Source organism: Melanaphis sacchari, unplaced genomic scaffold (genome assembly GCF_002803265.2).
Source record: "Melanaphis sacchari strain LSU unplaced genomic scaffold, SCAv2.0 Contig0_pilon_pilon, whole genome shotgun sequence".
Lineage (NCBI taxonomy): Eukaryota > Metazoa > Arthropoda > Insecta > Hemiptera > Aphididae > Melanaphis > Melanaphis sacchari.
In genome coordinates this window covers 12804630-12825673 of record NW_020270366.1, presented here as the reverse complement: position 1 = coordinate 12825673, position 21044 = coordinate 12804630, and the positions used below count along the sequence as shown (strand labels likewise).

The 21044-nt window shown below is 26.9% G+C and overlaps 1 protein-coding gene across 1 annotated transcript in view; it reads right to left on the bottom strand.

The window, feature by feature from the left end:
• Positions 1–21044, bottom strand: part of LOC112601592 (rho GTPase-activating protein 20-like) — a 213472-nt gene that overhangs the window by 152349 nt on the left and 40079 nt on the right. The window contains exons 2-4 of the mRNA XM_025349299.1: positions 11286–11475; positions 9407–9600; positions 7329–7374 (exon numbers count right to left, since the gene is read on the bottom strand). Of these exons, the coding sequence (XP_025205084.1) occupies positions 7329–7374; positions 9407–9600; positions 11286–11475 (430 nt within the window). The remainder of the gene's footprint in view (positions 1–7328; positions 7375–9406; positions 9601–11285; positions 11476–21044) is intronic.

Sequence of the window (21044 nt, the reverse complement as noted above, 5' to 3'; positions counted from 1 at the left end):
AAATATTGTTTATATTACATGGTTTTTATTCAATAGGACTGTGATGGGTAATTAAATTTTCCATCGCTAAATTATTGTTTCTCAGTTATAATTAATCAAGTACAAGCAAAAAAAAACACATTTTGTTTTTTAGGTTTTAATAATTTTGTAATGTACCTATAGTTTTTTACCAAGTTATGAATTATAAAAAATTACATTGAAAATCGGCTTAGCCATTTAATATGAGCATTTACCATTTAAACGATGTTTTATAAACAACTAAACAAGGTTTATTTTAACATTCGATTCAAAGCATATTTACTTAAAATATTTTCAAATACTATTGTCTATTAATTCATTATTTAAAATGAATATTATACACAATTTATTTCTCATGATTGTAATATTATATAATCATATTATAACTGATATCAAAATACGTAACTAAACATTGAACAATAGCAGACATGGTGTAAAATTAATCGGTGTTCATTATTGTATTTACGAATATTTCTCATTATATTTTTATCTTTTCATAATAATTAAAAATTATAATAAAAACAATATTCACACTACATGGTGTGTGGGCCGTCTCGGTAATTCAATGATATTTACCTTTTTTTTTTTATCGTATACAATGTTAATTATTATTACAAAAGAACCCCATATAATATTCATTAAGTATTCACGTTCAATAGCTACGACGTGATTTTAATATATTATGATTTTCTTATATTGCACATTTCCCACACGCGATAACTGCTATAGTTAATACTTTTATAAGACTCATTATTTCAGATTATGTGCTCAACTCGTAAAATAATAAAAACGAATGCATGTAATTTCGTTAATTGTTCAAGTTCATTATTACCCCTTAGTGCATGCACTTCCTATCCACTATACGAAATACTGTTAAATTGATGATGAATGAGATATGTGCAATGAAATGATGATTGACTACTGAGACATCTCACGCGTTATAAAAAAAAACGCGAGTGTGTTTTGGTTGGCGACTGGCGATCGAAATACGGCGAAAAATATGAAACCGACGCGCGTAGCCTTCGTGACTTACACACTCACGCTGCAGCTACACAATATATTACGTTAATTTAATATGCGATAATATGTTTATGATGCGCGATCAAACTTCGGCCGGCGCGCGAGGTGGCTACTACATGTGTTACGAAACGACAAATCGTTGACACAATATTACACACTGGCTTAGAACTACAGCATACGGTTTGTGTAATTAATGTGACCCGCGTTTACATATACGGTCTGCATAGGCTATAATACTGTAATGCGCGTTTGAAAGATAAAAAATTAATATGTTGAGTTGAACGACCGCACCCAGTGAAAGCCATTCATTTATATATATATTATAATATTATTATATGACGGCGACATTAACCTTGCGCAGAGTCCGCAGAGGGGATGTGCGTATAATATGACATTATGATAAGAGTCTGCATAGGTTCGCCAATTGGTAATGTAATTTATATTAATAGCTTGAAAAATATGTATATAATAAATGTACATAACTCATAATATATATTTAGTGAACAATTCCTAATTACAGTCGTGGCTGTGCGTATAATTGTATTAAGTTAACATAGTACAATCTGCAGACCGGAAATTCTACTTGACATGTTAGTTAAATATTATTTTCGAATTTTGGCAAGTTGATAAATGCATTTAACGCGGTAAGTAAACCAAATAAAGAATGTTCTTTGAATCAAGTTAAATCTTTTTGCGCACCGCGATTATTTGATATGCTTATGGTGTATGATACCCGATTTTCGGGTGGTAAATTTGAAATTTGTAAGTGGCGCGTCAACGTCACTTAATTTAAAACAATTATTTATTAAACTCTGCTAAGATTGATAAGATTTATAAATGTACATGCACCGCGATTGTTGAGCTACATCAAAAATTAAAAATATGACTCCTCATTCAGTTCAAACCCTTAGACGTCAAGCCCACTATATAACGCTTGAATTTATCAAATCAAACTATACATATTCTTGAGTAATGTATTTAATAACTATAACACGCTGCCAACTTCTATCACGCTGCACTGGGTGCTATATGGGCTGAAATAATGTTTGGAGTAGATATGTAATATAATACATCAAGTAGGTAGTCGAACGGGTGCGGACCGCCAACGCATTAGAAGAAATCGTAAATTTTTAACCATACCCATACATAATTTTAAATATTACACATATGATATTATAAAAATGTTTGCTAGACGACGATTTACGTAGCGACAGTGGAGGTTTCCGATCACACACATTCAGACTCATAGCCGACACGCATGACTAGACACGAGAGAAAAGTGAAAGACGCAATATATGTGTATATATGTGTGTGATGATACGCGCGTATAGGTCGTGCGTGTATATAATAATAATACTTATAAGTTATAATGTATGAACGTGTGTCATCGGCGCGGCGGTATCGGTAGACAACAGCCAAAAGACCAACAATCTTCATATTATTATAATATATATTACTTATTAGAATGTCGAGACAATATTCCGACCCCATTAATTTGCGGCAATATTTTGAACACAGTATTATTATTATTATTATACACTGTCGCATTTATCGTTTGTATACGCCATTACACTGTACCAATATAAATTATTATGGGGTGATTACGCGAGTAGATATATTGTAGGATCACGAAAAACGATAGATCACACGACGAGATATTATGACGTGACTTTTTTTTTCATGATTTACATATAGATAATATTCAAAAGTTGTGTTTCGTTTTGATTCCAGAAACGATAGTTATTTCTTAGGTTCTTACTCTAACTTTTTTTTTAAACGATCTTGACGACATCTTAAACCTATACTCGAATGAATTTCAATGTGATAAATAACTGCTTAGGTATATTATTCGTATACCTATAACACTTATAAGTGTACAAGAGTACATGACGCTGACTTAAGACAATATTCCTTATATCACAGTAAGACAATATTATTGAATTATTTCATTAGACTTAACATGAAAATTTTAAGACTTAGTAAAACGTATTTTTATGCAATTTTTGTGAGACCCCCTTATATTTAAATAATCAATAATACAATGAGCCGCTTTATTTCACTATTAGTACAATATTATATCATGTATTATAATACAGTGTAAACAGCAAATTTGTTCACATATTATCATAATAATATTACTACGAAACATGCAGATCAAGTTGACAAAATATTTGTACTATATTTAGTTATACTTTGCACTTAACGCTTGATTAATGTAGAATATTTCAACGTCACGCGAACGGTGGATACTTCTTGGGAAATATTTTCGTAAGCTCCCGGTAATAATATGGCGTTTTAAATATTACTTTCGGCACAATTGCCATACTATTTATTGGAAATATTTACGTAATAAAAGGTTTTACGAACAATATATATATATATATATATATATATATATTTAAATATATATATATATATATATATATATATAATTAACGTAATAATAATATAAAATAAAATTTTTACGTGTTTTAAATAATATAAAAAAAAAAAAAAAATGATGTAATTTTTATAAAATATAATATTTGCTAATTCAACCATTAATAAGCAATATTTTGTAAGATAATTTGTAATAACATCGGACTTTAACTATGTACTATATTTTTAAAATAGATTGTTTCAATCGCAGGAAAAAAATTAATGCAAGTTTAATAAAGATTCGTCGATTTTTAAAAGTTTTCATAGTTTGGTAAAAAAAAAAAAATATTCAAAAAGTATGATACTCTCTCTAAATACATGAAATAAAATTATCAAGAATCAAATGTTTGTGTAAATTATCATTGAATACATAATAATTAAGTAAATAATAATGTTATGTTTTAAAATGTATGTACAATACTTAAACATGATATTCGACTAATGAACTCGTATTAGTAATCAATTCATTTAGATTTTACGTAAATTTAAGAAAAATTGAAATATTGCGCGAAAATATAGAATGAGTATAGGAAGTAAAAGTGAATGCGTTCATCTCATGAATCTCGACTAATTCTTTATAGTTATAACACCACAATACCGATTGACCAGTGGAACTTGTATATTTTAGTAATATTATATTATTAATAAACACTGCGTTTTAACAGTCGTCCGATATAATACATACTAATAATAGGATCGTACACATAATATATGTATACGAGTATAAGCATAAAGTATATAATTTTGTAGTATATTATTATTTTATAAATATATTCTCGCACAGAATAAATTTATACTGTTTAACTTTAATAATGTACGCGAGATTACTATTACATATATTATATGTCCAGCATTCGTGCAAAATTCTATAATATCACTGTCCGGGCATTAATAATCCGAACCCGTCACGAACGTTGTTTCTATGATATTATTATACGTGTGCACCGATGGATAGGTACCTTATGCGAAATTTCATTAAAACGTAGATGCAATAGTATAATAATTTTTACACTCTCGTTGGAAAGCACTTTTCTCCGTACGTTCGCCCAGACTACAGGTGCTGCTGCTCATAACTATACGGACATATAATAATAATATAATCATAATGAAGCTGCGGCCGGTGGCCAATAATTATTATTATATAGCGGTCGAAATGTATAAAGTCGTAAGGTAAAGAGTTATATGGCAGCGGCGACACCTTAAAGAAATAAAGAAAGCGAATGCGTTCCAAAAAATTACAGGTAAACGCGTTTTCGTGTCCTCAGGGTCTGCAGCTGTACCGGCGCTTGTATACACGTATTGACGCATATAATACACGGCAATACGTAATTTTGCAGAGGCTCTACGGCCGCGAGTTTATGGCGTTAATAAACTCGAAGACGTAAAAAATATTCGAAAATTAAATAATAGATACATATACACGATGTTAATCGGATACAATATTATAATAGCGATATAATATTAATAATAATAATAAATATATTTTCAAATAAGTACTTCCTCCTCTAATGACTGTATACTTTATATTATACATATTTTATGTATCAAAGCTTTCACTCGCGACCATGTATAAACAATGGTCGGTAGTCGATATGAATATTTTTTTTTTCGGAAATAGCGTATCACCATATCATTAAGTCGTATCAATTTACAATTATGTTATAGCTGCAACAATAATAATGTTATACTGATGCACCTACCTACACAATATATTATAATATAATAACGCGGACTTGGACGGCAGATGATGTTTCCATCCCGTTATACAAAATAAAAAAAGCATAATATCCAAAGTGCACAACCGGTTTTACCATTCACAATATTATTATATTATTTATTGGCCCAATCCCGCGCTCGCACAACCGCGATGATTTCACTTTCCATCCGCCGCACAGCCCTGGGGCTCCCGAAAGCCATTGTTTCTGGTAATGAGGAAGGCAGCGAAAGTTTCTTATCGTTTACAATGTGTATATATTTTACTCGTACGATTATATTGCAGCCTTAGTAGTAATAATAATAATAATAATATTAGTTATAATATTATGTTTATATGTGCATGGTTATGAATGCTATTATACAAATCGTAAAATACTGATAACGAATAATAAAAATCGGGGAAAAAAGTAATAAATATCAATAAAATATCGAAGTAGAATAACTGGAAATAAACTTGTGGCTCGGTGCGCGAATGGCCTGTAGCTATAGTTTGCCTTTCTAAAGGGCCGCGTGGATTGCAAGCACAACAATTGCATAATCATTCTCGTACACACTCGGACCCGTAAGTTTAAGTACGCTTCGATAATCCGATAGAAACAATAATTATTACCTACATTTTATTATTGTTTAACTCTTGTAGGTGCCTGGAGTGTTGACACATTTAGCCGTGTCATCGTAATCATAAAATGCAAGGATAAACAATTAACTATATTGTCTATTATATATTGTATATATATATATATTTGTATAAATTATTGTGTTAATACTATGTGTTAGCAAAAATGCCTATTAAACGGCTGATTATGTTATTATATGTATAGACATAAAGAGCTTATAGTGTGAAATACAAAATATCGATAATCAAAGGTTGGTACGCAATTGTGCTAATATACAATGAAGGCACATGGTTAGAGAACTATTTCATATAAGTGACTCACCAAATCCCAAGACTAATATTAATTAAATAATATACATATCGGGTACGAAGAAAAAATTCCATCGCAATGACTTAAATGTTAATAAAATCACTCGCACTCCCGTCCCTTTCAAAAAAGGTTGAGTCTTAGTTCCGTTTAACCGTATTGGAATATTGGCGAAAGTTATTTGACATTAAATGTTATGACTTATCACTTTGAAATTGTATGAGTAATACTTATCATTGATTATTTGAACACCCATTATATTATAATAAGAGATTACGGGTTAGATTTGACACGTCTTGAAAGATTATAACATTAATCTGCTGGCTTTAGAAATCATATATTTTGCTTTAATAATATTTTTAACAGATGTAATAATAATTATAAGGGTGTAAATTGTTAGAATTTATAAAATTATTTTAAAATTGGTAGCCACATTAGAAATTAAGAAGTAACACACATAATATGCAGTTATTTTTACTCAAATCAATTTACAATAAGTTATAACCTATAACTTAGAATAAAATAAAATTTGCTATAATGCATCCACATGATAGAATTTCACTGTAAAATAATTGTTTAATGGTTATCGCATTTTCACTTATGTTTTTCTAATCAGAGAGTAACTAAAAGATTTTCACAATTTAATAGTACAATCGGTTTTTAAAAACTCAATTAGTAAAAAATAATCAAGTTTTTAAAGTTTTTCATATAATTATTATATGTACTTATATTATTTGTTCATAATTATTGATCATACACATAACTATTTAAAGTTTCTTTGCTCAACGATTAACTTTATAACTTATTTTTCATCTCAATTTTTATTTCTTTAAACTAAAAAAAAAAAAAAACAATAACTCATCTCATACTTAATAGTTTATAATATTTAAATGAAGTATTTGAATTAATGTATGTGTGATGGTTATATATATATATATATTTAAATTCGTTTTTCTCTACAGTAAAATATAACTTTCCATTACAAGGGGTCATAAAATTGCCACTAAATACTTTCTTTAGGACTTAACATTTATTATCTTTAAGTAATTATCATTTTTTTTCTGTTTATAAATTATCGTTTGTTTATGAAAATGACTGATTTTTCACTTAAAAGCCAACTAATATTTATTTCCAGACCCAAATAAATAAACATAAATAGAGTATCAATAAAATTAACTTAAAACCGTATTGTAAGAATGTATTATAATATAATTCTTTTATAATTACACTTACCTATTTGTACAAATACTGGATTCCAATTTTTCATATCAGATTGTAACTAAAAATAAAAAAATAAACATTTACATTAGTTTCCTAATATAATATACATATTAATATTATATTCATAACCATTAGAACCCATAATATTAATAATTATTTAAATATTTATAATAATAATTAATAACAAATAAACCTAGTATGCATTGTAATACTTAAATTACAATTAATACAATTTAAACTCTCAATAAAATGAAAAATGAATCTTTACCCTCATTATTAAAATATTCGTAAGCTCAAGTTTAAAAAAAATAAAAGAGTTAAGCGGACACATTAATTGTATTTCATTATATATATGTAAAAAAACAAGAATTAGATGCTTATGGTTAAAAACTGGTCTGTCACAAGTCGCCTTAGGATAAATATTTTTATTTTTGGATGACGATAGAACCTGCACATCATGCTGTATACGGCTAGGGGGTGTACTACTTGTAATAATATTACACACATATACGTGTGTGATCCAACACCGGCATACTTTCACTTATTACTTAAAGGTATACGAGGTATATTTTTCTTTCACGAAAATATTAACTATAAAACGAAAATTCGTAAAATGTGCTTGACTTTTTACTATTTTTGTTTCTCGCCTATACTATTTTAAGCTATTTACGTAAATTTCTTAATAGTCATAAAGAGTATAAATAAACTAAAAACAATTATAAACAACAATAAAATACTAAAATACGAATAATTTATGGAATTTATTTTTGTTCTATTAAAAATTGAATTACTACAACAATCTATTTTACTTTTGAAAAGAAATTATAGATGAATAATTTTATTTTTTTAACTTTTACCAATTCTTAAAAATGCGTTTTTCAAAAATCTTAACCTCCCAACCTTATAAATAGACACAGTATACATTTATCAATAACACAATAAACACAGATTATCGATAAATTATCAATTTTCTGAATAAAAATACTATTCACATGAAATATGGCATGAGAAAAATAAAAATAAATTAATAAACCAGTTCATTTTTTTGCCTTTTCAACAGTACCAATTAAAATAAATCTATTAACAATGTTTGCGAGATATCCAGTATTAGGGGCATTGTATAGACTACTAAATATACATGTTAAAATTAAAACTTTATTAAAATTAAATTAAAATTTTATTTATTTTGAGTCGTTTACATAGTTTTGTTGGATAGATACAAATCATATTATATAATACTCGTATATACATATAAATTTAAAAAATATATGATTTTGAACGAAATAAAACTAAAATATAATCTATTGAATAATGTGTATATATAATTATATTTATTAATTTGTGTTACAATATTTTATATTGTGATGTGATAAAAACAACTTAAAGTAATTATTATTGTATAGAACTATTTTTATCTGATTCTTTTGAAGAATTAATTTCTTTTATACTCGTATTTTTGTGCTTATTAATGAATGAATAAGATCATAAAAAAAATATCCCGAGTATCCACTATGGAATCCAATATTTTATAATGAACCTTAATTCATTGAAGTTTTAAATGAAATATTAAATTAATGTAGGTATGCAGTAAACATAATCATACTACAATAGCGAATAAGTGTAGGTTGTTATATGTATATGTATCAATTATTTAAAACGAATTCTAACAAGCTTAAAAGAGAAAAAATTAATTGCTAGTAATATTTAAAAATTATTTTTATGAGACACAGTCACACAGATACTGCAGACGTTGTGTGTCTGGCGTTAGTCATACTTCATTTATCTCTAAACATAAAATGGACATGATACAATTTTATAATGATTTATCATAATTAATGAAAAATAAATGATAAATCATTATTCATAATGTTTGAAAAGCAATCTCACTTAAATTAAAATGAAGATAGGTAGTAGGTAGTATACATTAAAGAAATATATTAAAATAAATATTATAAACTATTTAGAAAAATATCAAATATGAATACAATATATTAATTTCAAAGGCTGAGACTTGAGAGATATATTATTTTGATTTAGTTTCTGATAACAATGATTATTTAATACTATAGCCTATAAAGAAATTGACTTACTTCTTTGACGATTTCACTACATTTTTCAGCTATTTTTAACAATTTTTCAAATATTAAATCATATTCTTCGATAGACAAAATGTCCATTCTACGCAAAGGCTCTCCGTATAATTCTTTGGCAGATTTTAGGCATGTAATGTATGCAATCTCATCGTAAATGAATTTCTCAGTAAGACAATATCTTCCATCGTTTTCTAAAAAAAAGAAAAAAATGTATAATACAAACTATGAAACAATATTGTTCAATAGTATGTAATTGAATGCATTTATAATATAGTAAGTTATTAATGTACAATTACCAATAACACTTGTTTATTCAAAATCTGATCTATTATTTATTAAAGAAAATGCAAGTAGTTAATGTAGATAATTAAAATTAAGGTTTTAAAAAAATATTCTTAATAGTTGATATATAAACTAAATATTGTTCTGAGTACATTTTTATAGGTTGTCTCATACCCATTGCCCATTGGTTCATACGTATAGATACTCTTTCAGCTTCTGGGTATTATTGTTACATATTATAATATAGTCTTACATATAGCGAGTTCAGTCGTGTCCTAGACACACGTAGAAATTATATTTTGCTTATATTTATAAAAAATATAACAGTAAAATGAAACCAATTAATTGCAATAATAAAAGAATTATAATAATCAATGTAATAGATTAATAGTATACCTAATTTATAAATATACAGTGTTTCACGATAAACTAACAATTGCAATAACTTTTGTTCTATTACACATTTTTTTTTTTAATTGACAATATTCGTTTGCTTTATACATTTAAAATATTTTTTGATATTTTTGTTAACATTTTATATACAAAATTAAAAAATTAAAATATTTCTTTTTATTATTTAAAAAAAATCAAGATAACCATTTTATAAATCCGATTTTTTGAAAAATGTTGGTGTCAAAAACTTTAATTAAAGTTGAGTCAATAATTTTTAAATAATTTTTAAAGTTTGCTTAAATTCAAATTTATTTCATGTTTATTAGTATTTCAGCGATTATCGATTATCGATTATTCAGAAAATCTATTTGAAATAATATAAAATTGTGCAAACTTCAAAATATCGTAGAAAATAAACAACTGAACATTTTTCATTTTTTTTTTTTTTTTGAAAACATGTTTTAAAAGTCATTTTAACAAAATGGTAATTTTGATTTTTTTGAATATCAAATAGAACATTTTTTAGTTTCTTAATTTTACATACAAAATTTAAAAATAAAAATCGAAGAATTGATGTAAATGTAACACAGATGACAATTGATAATTAAAAATAATAGTTGAAAATGTTCAATAAAACAAAGTTATTGCAATTTTCAGTTCACCGTAAAACACCCTGTATAGACTATGTTGACAAAATAATTCTATGATTTACATTTGATTGATTTTTATAAAGTTTATGTTTATAATTTTGGATTCATAAGATACTAAAATAAACATTCATTTAATTTATTAATACTAAGGCATTAAGATTATATAAATATTAATGTTAAAATAATTAAAAAAAAAAAATTAAATCAAAATTTCAACAAATTTTCTTATTACCCTAACCCCCAATTATTTTAAAAAGTATTGAGAATTTTCAACTACGACATTCCAAAAGTATCAACAAGATTTAATTTTTTATCAAAAACCTTCCTTAAAGTTTAAGATAAGAATACTTTTTTCAAAAATAATAAATTATAGATAGGTTGATAGGTATGGTTCTTAAAAAATATTAAAATATATTTTGTTCGTGTAATGAAAATGCAGGCGACGCATGTAGGCAAATAATACAGCATGGCTGCCAAACAAGTAAAACGGTATAAATCAAGATAGGCGAGCACATATACACAACGGTATTATTATTATATTCATTATTTACCGTGCTTTTGATCCGAACGGAATTGGTCTTCTTGCACGATTACAATGTCTCCTACTAGAAAATCAATAGTGCAGTTTTCGTCTATTTCAGCAAGTGACCCGCCTAGATAATATCCAGGCTCTTCCAGGCTGAATTCAAATACCAAACCGGCCAACAATTGCTTAATCGTCTGATCACTAAATCCCGTCATCTGAAACACAAACGAGAGGTAAACCATTTATAATTCTGTATACTTTATTGACTTCTTCTATTGAATAGTTTAAATTAAAAATAAATTAATAATAGGTATGAGAAAAAAATAGTAAGTAATACACCACGACTGATCTAACTGTTAAATAAATTATGCGTCAACTCTAATACTATCATCCAAGAACAAGGTCAAAGTTGTGGAATAACAATACGTTCAATAAATACAAAATCAATGAGACAAGCCACTTACTAAGCCAGTACTCTCATACATAATTAAAATGCATTCAAAATGTCAAAATTAACAAAGGTGAGTCACTACCCTTGCCGATACTATACTATTTGTATTAGTAATTTACAATTGAACTGTACTCAATAATACTTAGTATTACTATAGTATAGAATATAATGATCAACATACAAAAAAAATGGTATTTATACATTTAGTTATGATAAATAAGTGAAGTATCGAATTAGAGCAAGTTATTTTTAAATACATAATATGTAATGAGTAATGACCAATCTATTAACGAGTATAGTGGTTTTTTTCACAATCTGTGTTTTTTGTTGTAATAGGTAAAATTATTTTTATCATAACAATATTGAATAATTATAATTAATTAATAATTAAATAAAAATATTTTAAAATTGTATTATTTATATTTAGTAAATGCAGTGGGTAATAGGTATAAAAATAATGTACAATTTAATATGCAATGAAAAAACAAGAATATATTTAAAATCATTTGGGTAGGTAAATTTTAAATCAAAATTTCTTACTTTTTATGAATATACACGTCATGTATTACTGCAGGATCGAAAATTTAATAGCAAATAAAAGCATAAAATTACTTATCTTTTAGAAAAAAAACGAAGTTAGATAACTGTTATAGTTATCAACTATATAATTACCTTAAATAATGATAAATTGTTATTTTAACTTTCATACTATTATCTAGCTTTATAGTTAAAATATCTATGTTGAAAACCTACATACTTGATATTATTTTATTTTAAAGGATTTTTTTTATACTTGATTAAACGAGAGTACGATAATTATTACCTATCAATCCGTGTCTTTAAAGCGTCAAAGGTATATTTACATAGAACGATTTTATAGAAATATATCGTAATTTGCCTTTACTGGTGTTTAACATACATATTGAGTTTTAATTTTTTAGGTACTATCAAACAATTTGTTACATGTTATTTTAATTCTTTAACTAATATTTATGAAAATGAAAGTGTCAAATTTAATTATACGGTTTTCTATTAATTTTAGTAATTGTATGCTCGTTAACTGTGAAACTAACCATAGTTCTACATCCGTTATGCCATATACGGTGATTGTCTTGTTTATCAAAATAAAAATTATGAGCAACAGCTAACAATTAGGTATCGTTTATGGAGATAGTGTCAAAACATTATTTTAATATTCAATTTTAAGATTAACTATACCGCATACAAGTTTCATGATATTTGATATAAAATAACGAAATAAACATAATCATAGTGGTACTATTTTATTAGACATAAAATTCAAGCAAGAGGGGTATATATAAGAGTTTTTTTTAATTCAAATTTAAACGTGAACATTCATAAAGCGAGTCGGCTCGATATCCACTACATAAAACTTGAAGGTATTACGCGTAGTAAAAAATATATTATAAAATGACTAAATATAAGTAAGCATAGTTTAGATGCATAAAAATATTTTGAGAGACACCCGCGTATGTATGATAGTCATATCATCTTTTTTTAGATATTTGATAGCAAATAATAAAAAATTATGGATTTTATTAAATAAAGCGATAGTGAGTGAGGTTACTATAGCATACTGTGTATGAAACTGTGGAGTTAGATAAGCCAGGTACAAACGTAAAATACATTTTGTAGTTAATGGTTTCATGTTTCTAAAACTATCATACAACTACCTAATTTCACTGAATATTTACACGGTTTAAAATTTTTTTTTATCCAGGTAGTATAGGTACCTATTTTAGTTATACGTCATTTGAGTTGTCTGATGCACACGCACGTATAATATAATACGTGTGCCACACTTGATGGCGTCATAATAACTCATAATATATTATTAAATACTAACAGCGGAACGCAAACGATCGTATACCATTAATCGAATTATCATATTATAATGATGTTTCCCGTATACTTGTATATATAAATCGCCGCTGCAGTACACTATAATAACAATATAATATATAAACGGTTTGCGTGGAATCAAAAAAAAATTACACCCGCCATGTAACGGTTGTTTGTGACCTTGCGTAAGGCCGTGGGTGAAATTTTCACACACGCGGTCAATAATAAAATTCGTATTACTGCATTTAAGGTCGTCGTAAACTAGAGATCGCGGGTACAGTAGGTATTATAATCACAGCCTCCGGGCTCGCGCAAACCCATGCTACCGACCATCACCAACAACGATGACGACGACGACGATGATGATGACGACTGAGGCGGCACCAGCAGGAACAGATCGTCGACCGTAAACCGTTACGTGGAGACGTTTATTTATATATTTATTATAATGTATATATATATATATATACTTTGCAAACCCGTTTCGCGCAAACCGGGAATAGATAACTTGGCGCATATTATTATACGAAAATGCGCAGTGCAGAACAGACGTGAAGTACGCCTAATAAGTATGATATTTATGTTGGCCTGCAGTTGGGTGAGCAAAATAATTTTCTTTATGGAGCGATTTTCCAGAAAAGTTTCCTCGGAATCCGTAAACGTACGATATTGTTGTCATTGCGACATACTATACATTTTGTGGTAGGTATAGTATAATGATAAGTGTATTTCACGAATTACACTTACTATCATTCGGTGTATAATATATAATTATACATCATTATAAATTAAAACCGTATTTAATCAATAAATATACCAATTAAAAATAATAAAAATTCTATTGACATATCATATAATATAATATAGTATGAAGTATCGTTGTCTATGACGTGTTTCTTTTAGCGATCGTACGTAAATTGATTTATGTATAGAATAAGAATACAGAATACAGTTTCTCCGAGATGTTCACCAATGTGAAATTTTAAACTGGATCGACAAAACAAACATACTAGAAACCCGCTCATGAAGATTTAAAAAAAAATATATGAACGCAACCATTTATGCTATATATATTTAAATATAGTTGTTTTTCGAACAGCATTACGTCGAAACAGTTAATCAATTAAAATATGAGATATTAGTATATTAATACTAACTATAGTGAGTAAAAATTAATAATCGTGTATTAAGACGGTAAAGATACTAATAGTTTTATAAATATATAAGTTTGCTGTCGAATATCAATAAGGGATACCATCAATTTATGGATATTTGGTAATTTTGTACACAAATGGAAATTCAATCGCTTTGAGTTTGTTATGTCATAATTTATACAATCGATTCTGCATATCATATTCAATCTTTTAGTTGTGGTGAACAATATATATTTAAGATTTCGATTTGAAATTATTAAACAATTGCTTGTGATTGCACAATAAAACAACTTACACCATACCTCCAACTTGGACAGATGTATGTCATTAACTTATTGGATGTTATTAACATAATGGTCTATCATCGATTTGGAAAATAACACATTAATCGAAAGTAGCAACCAGAATTATTCATTATAAAATATATCGTAACCGTTATAATATTATATGTCATCGAGACACCAATTTTTGATAAATTAAATTTTACAAAATGTTCAATACATTATATTATTACCATTGTTCTATTCTTACGATTGAAGGTAAAAATCGTTTATATACATATATATACAATATACATATAAATTATATACTTCTATAGTTCTATATTATAAAAAAAATTCTAAAAAATTGTTTAATTCAAAATGATGAAATCAAAAATATCTACAATTTTATTGGCTTTTTCACTGAATTTATACAAGGAAAAAATTGTTTTCCATTAATTTTCACTTGTACCTACTATTTTAATAAGTATTATCCAAACACAATGCAAAAATAATAATACATGATCTGAAATATTTTAATAACTAATAACGAAAGCGAAAATATTATGGACTTACACTTAGAATTCTATGCTTAAGGTTGAGAAGTATTATATTATAATTATATTTTTTAGAACGACCAAATTTTTAAAGATAATATTTTGAAATTGTCGATAAAAGAATATATTTACAGTTTCTTTTATTTTTATTGAAAATTATTATGGACAGATTAAAAAATCTGATGAATTCAAATATATTTATACTTTTGATTGATAAAATAAATGTTCTGTTAAACATTTTTATTTGAAATGAGAGTTCTTAAAATATAAATATAAAACAATCGTTTAAAAATTAAAAGTAAAACAGTTTTCGACAGCATAGCATAGCTATTGCCTATCTTTTAACTTTCTTTCCAATTAATATAATGCCTTCCTATATGGCTACATACACATTACACATTTATAATTCAACGAAACATGCAATTATTTTTGTAATACCTGTACTTCCGGAATACCGCAATTCAGTGTAGATAATAATGGTCGATTTCGAATAGACAGGGAATTTAATCAACTCCGTAATCCGTATTTACTCATTTTATCAGCTATAGGTACCTAGTATATAAGATACCTAAGTAATCGTATTAAAAAAATACGAAGATATCGAATCGAAGATAACGGGAATTATTTACAAAATCATTTACATCACGAAACTTAGTGAGTTAACTTCGACCTCCCGTACTGTGCATAAAATATTATATTGTGTTAGGTACACAATATATTTTTAAAAATCAATTACCTTAAGATTCACACTATGAAGGTATAAATAAACTGTTACGCGTACAATGCACTATGATCATATAACAAATAGTTGACTATAGGTAGGTTTGGTACATTATACATTCAACAATACCTAATATAAATATCCACATGATTATTGCACACCTGCGAGATTAATTTTATAAACAATTTTATGATGCGATTGTTTATAATTTTTAATATTAACGTCATGAACTTATTATTCATGTTTTTTCTTATTTATTTAATATGTCGCTTTTTTAAAACAATTAAATTCAAGATTAATTAAATGTACTGTTCTGACACGAGAATAAAAAAAGAAAATCTGACTATCAAAATAAAAAAAAAAGATCCAGCAACTTTTTCACACATAAAGTATATTTTTACTGCGTAATTTTTTTAATAATTTGTCAAACTATTTGTTATGTAATATCATGAACATTTATTAAATTATATAATATACAATTTCAAACGGTATTGAATAATTTTTTTTTACTATGAATTCAAATAAAATGACTTCGTTCATCTGTAGTTTATTTTCGTGTACATTATACTACTGCAGATAGATTAATAATTTATATGAAAAATTTGAATAATATAGTGTACGAACAAAATACTCTACGTACAAATAATATGTAATATAATTACATTCACCAAACTTTATAATACATTATATTCGTATATGTATAGACAAATAATATAATGAAACCGTATTGATCTATCAGAGTATACAGAGTGATTCACCAAAATATGCATATCCCTATTTTTCCTTCTATAATAAATGTATTAAAAATTTGATTTTTGAGTATACTTGAGGATTATATTTTCAATTATTTATATTTTTATACAATTTAAAGAGTATAGGACGCTGACGGTTCGATATCTAATTATTTTTTCAAAACAATAATCAATAGGTCCATTCTCGTTATTTTTTCAGTAAATTATTCATCAGAAGACATTTTAGAAAATTTTAATGTATCTATATCCTTACCGAATAATTAATTTTTGAGTTATTTAACTCTATGTCATGTTGATAATAGCCCCGTGAATAATACTTAAAAAGGAAGAAAGTAGGTAATTGCTCTACTATACAGTATACAGTGTAGGTGTCAGTGTATATTGAAATTGAATAACCCATTGTAATGTGTTTAGTAATATATAGTTTAAATTCAATGATAAATCATTGTATAAGAAAAATGATTCTGAGCGAAGATTATAAACCAGCCTATATACAACCAAGTATATTTTATGATATATTTATATTTATACTAAAGTATAATTAAAAGTACAAAATAAAAGAATTATTTTTTATTAAAAACATAACATTTAAAAATGTCATTATGTGTATAAAATAATATGCATAGGCTTTTATGTTACCACAATTAATAATACTTTTAAATTACAAGAAAATAACTAAAATCATTGTTTACCGTTTTAATAAGCACCTAATTTCGTTAAAATTTAAATTTTAAACGAGTATAAAGAAAATTATACTTATATATTTTTAGTTTTAGTATTTTCTATTCAAGAGAGACCTTGTATTAAATTTTTAAGATTTTTAGTAAGTAAAAATATTTTTACAGACACTTGTAAAAAAAATGAAAGTTTCAAATGTCTATAAATAGCTCCAAAGAAATAAAAGTTTTTTGAACATTTCATTATTTATAAAAAATATTAAAATAAATATTTGGTAAATCTTTAAATATCTATAATAATTTATTTTGAGTTATACAAAAAACATAAAATTAAATTTTTTAAAAACTGGCTTAACATATCATTACAAATAATTAATAAGTATAAATTCAGAATTTAAAATTTTAATAATCAAAATTTAAATAAATTTATTGTTAAAAGAAAAATTGAGGGTGAGCATGTTTTTGACGAATCACTCTGTATAGTTGTTTTATGTAAACCTATACATAAACAATAGGAATTAATAATAATTAATTTCAATATTTAAAAATCTCAAAACGAACATACCAATATATGAAAACATTTGTATGGACAGTATAGGAGAGGGGAACGTATCTACGTTAGGTTATCCGGAATATTTGATTTCGGTTCGGGGGGTCTATTCATCTACAATCATCCGTGATAACCTACGGCATTCTTATCATATACATAAAATATTAAAACTCAATGTGGACATAATAAATGAAGATCGAAAACCTGGAATATGTACAAATACTGTACAAATGAATATATTTGTAAACAGCCCTACAAAAACATTTTTAATATTTTTCTTGTTTATTATGTATTTAGGGTGCATTAACAAATTTTTTGCGTTAAATCAGTGGAAATAACAATATATAAATTGAACAAAACGAATCAAACATACTAAATTATAAATTAACTTACATTACTAAAAAAAATTCTTATTGTATATAATCTGTACAGATATAGTATTTTTTCTAAGGAAAAAAAATGTATTAACCTATTTTTTTTTCTTAGAAAAAAATACTATATCTGTACAGATTATATACAATAAGAATTTAAAAAAAAATGTATTAACCTATTAAATCATAAATAATATAAATGCATATATCTAATGCGTGCTTTTTATGGGGTAATTAGGACAGGAGTAAATCAAACTTGTGATGATTTTATTTACCTTACATTAACTTATAAGCTATAGTGATTAACATGTTAGTGTTTGACGAGTATATTATAAGTGTCATGAGTTGAAATCCCAACAACGGCCGTATTTTTACATTCTAACTAATCTATACGTGGGATATTGTTTAGTGGCAGATTTAACGGTCTTTTATTCGGTAAATTCCGACCGGGTTCAACCTATATTTTATTTTGGTATCCATCTTAATTATAGCGAAAAGGTTTTACTGAAAGGTTAGGTATGGCACGTCTACGGATGAGTTTTGGATGAGGCGCCTCTAATATTATATTTGGCGACTATTCTTATTTTTAATGTTAAATTGTTTTTTGGAATTAAAAAATCCATCACTGGGTAGGACCGTGCTCGTGTCAGTTTCTCCGTAGATCTATCTACTCCATAGATAACCGTGGTTTCTCTGAAAAATCGCTTAACAAAGTTATAATACGTGTTCGAGTAAAAATTATAAATTCGTTTAAATACGTAACTTAATACCTATCTTTAACTTTTAAACGAATAGTTATAAATTTCACCAAGTGTATATGTGGTTAACTATAATAATAATACATGAATCATAAAATTTACAACCTACGGCGTACGAGTGTAATTAACATTTTTATATTGTTTACTTCTACTCGGAGATATTATAATATGATACGTAATAATTTTAGTAAAAACACAACATTTATTTTAGAAAGCGTGAATTGTACAAAAGTGATAAAACTAAACAAATAAAAATGTCAATAAATAATAATAATAATAATAAAAGCATTCATACTTTGAAAACTAAATTTAAGTTAACTATTACATGAAAAAATGTATACGGTGAAATTTGGTGATCAGACATTTATCACGTGTTTGAAATATAAGAGGTGGATAAAATAAGTATTGGTCCGTATGTATATAGTGTAACTTTCCATTAAACACATTGATCTTAATTGCATGTTGGGTGTTCTAAACCTGCCTAGTAATTGACCAGTTGGCGAAATAAACCGTATAGTATCGTAAAATACATACGTCGTTTTTACAACGAAACATTTACTGGTGATACTCTAAATTTTGGTGTTTTACATAGAATTTTAGGTACATTAAATTTTCGAAACAAATTCATAAAACTCACCTGATTAACATATTGTATACTACACACAACTGTTACCGAATAATACGCGTCTATATGGTGCCAATACAATGTTCTAACACCGTCTCGTCAGCTATTATGCAATATACAAGAATCGCTTGTACAGCCTGTATATTATAATGAAATCCATTTCAACAGAGTATTTACCTATTATGTATAAGTGTATAACACGATCAGGATAGGAATAATATGAATAAATTCTTCGGGGTGTACGGCACACGAGACTATCATCATAATAATATACAACAATCATCATGCTGCAGGTATACATGCCGCGTATTTCCGTGACTACTCATTCGGACGTAATAATAACAAATGTATATTAAAATAATATAACACGCGTTTGTGACAGTTTTGGGCGTGTATAATGATGTGCGAGTTAGAACGGTCGCCGTGTCCGCCCCTCAGTGTCGCTGTGCGCCCCGGCCGCGGCGTTACATGCGTTCTATGCTCACGTGAAAAGCAAATCATCGAACCGAGGTCGGAGTAAAAATAATATTAAAAGCAGCTATAAACACTGATAGACTTGCCCGAGATAATAATATTACAGTCACGTATTTTAGCTTATAAGTAACGCATGTGTGTATATATGCGCATACGATGTGATGGAGGATGAGGAGGTGGCAACAGTCGGCGTGCGAAGTGATTACAACGCAACGGACTAGACGACCCCGGCACCGGCGCCTATTAAAATATTACGTGAAACTAAATTAAATATTATATAGTTGTGTTTTTCGGGTGTCGTACGAACATCAAATCGTACTTAACAAAAAAAAAAAAATAAATATATACTGATAGACTATACGATATATATGTATATAGTACTTATATTTACCGTGTGGTATTTTATCAATGTTAATACTTTAATATATATAGGGTGTACGGGTTTTGTTACGACGGACTGGTTCAAAAACGATTATTTTAAACAGTTTTTTATACTTATGCAGCCTACGGGCGTTATCACAGTAAATTGTATTATATAATATACGATGGCATTCGTTCTGAATTATTCAAT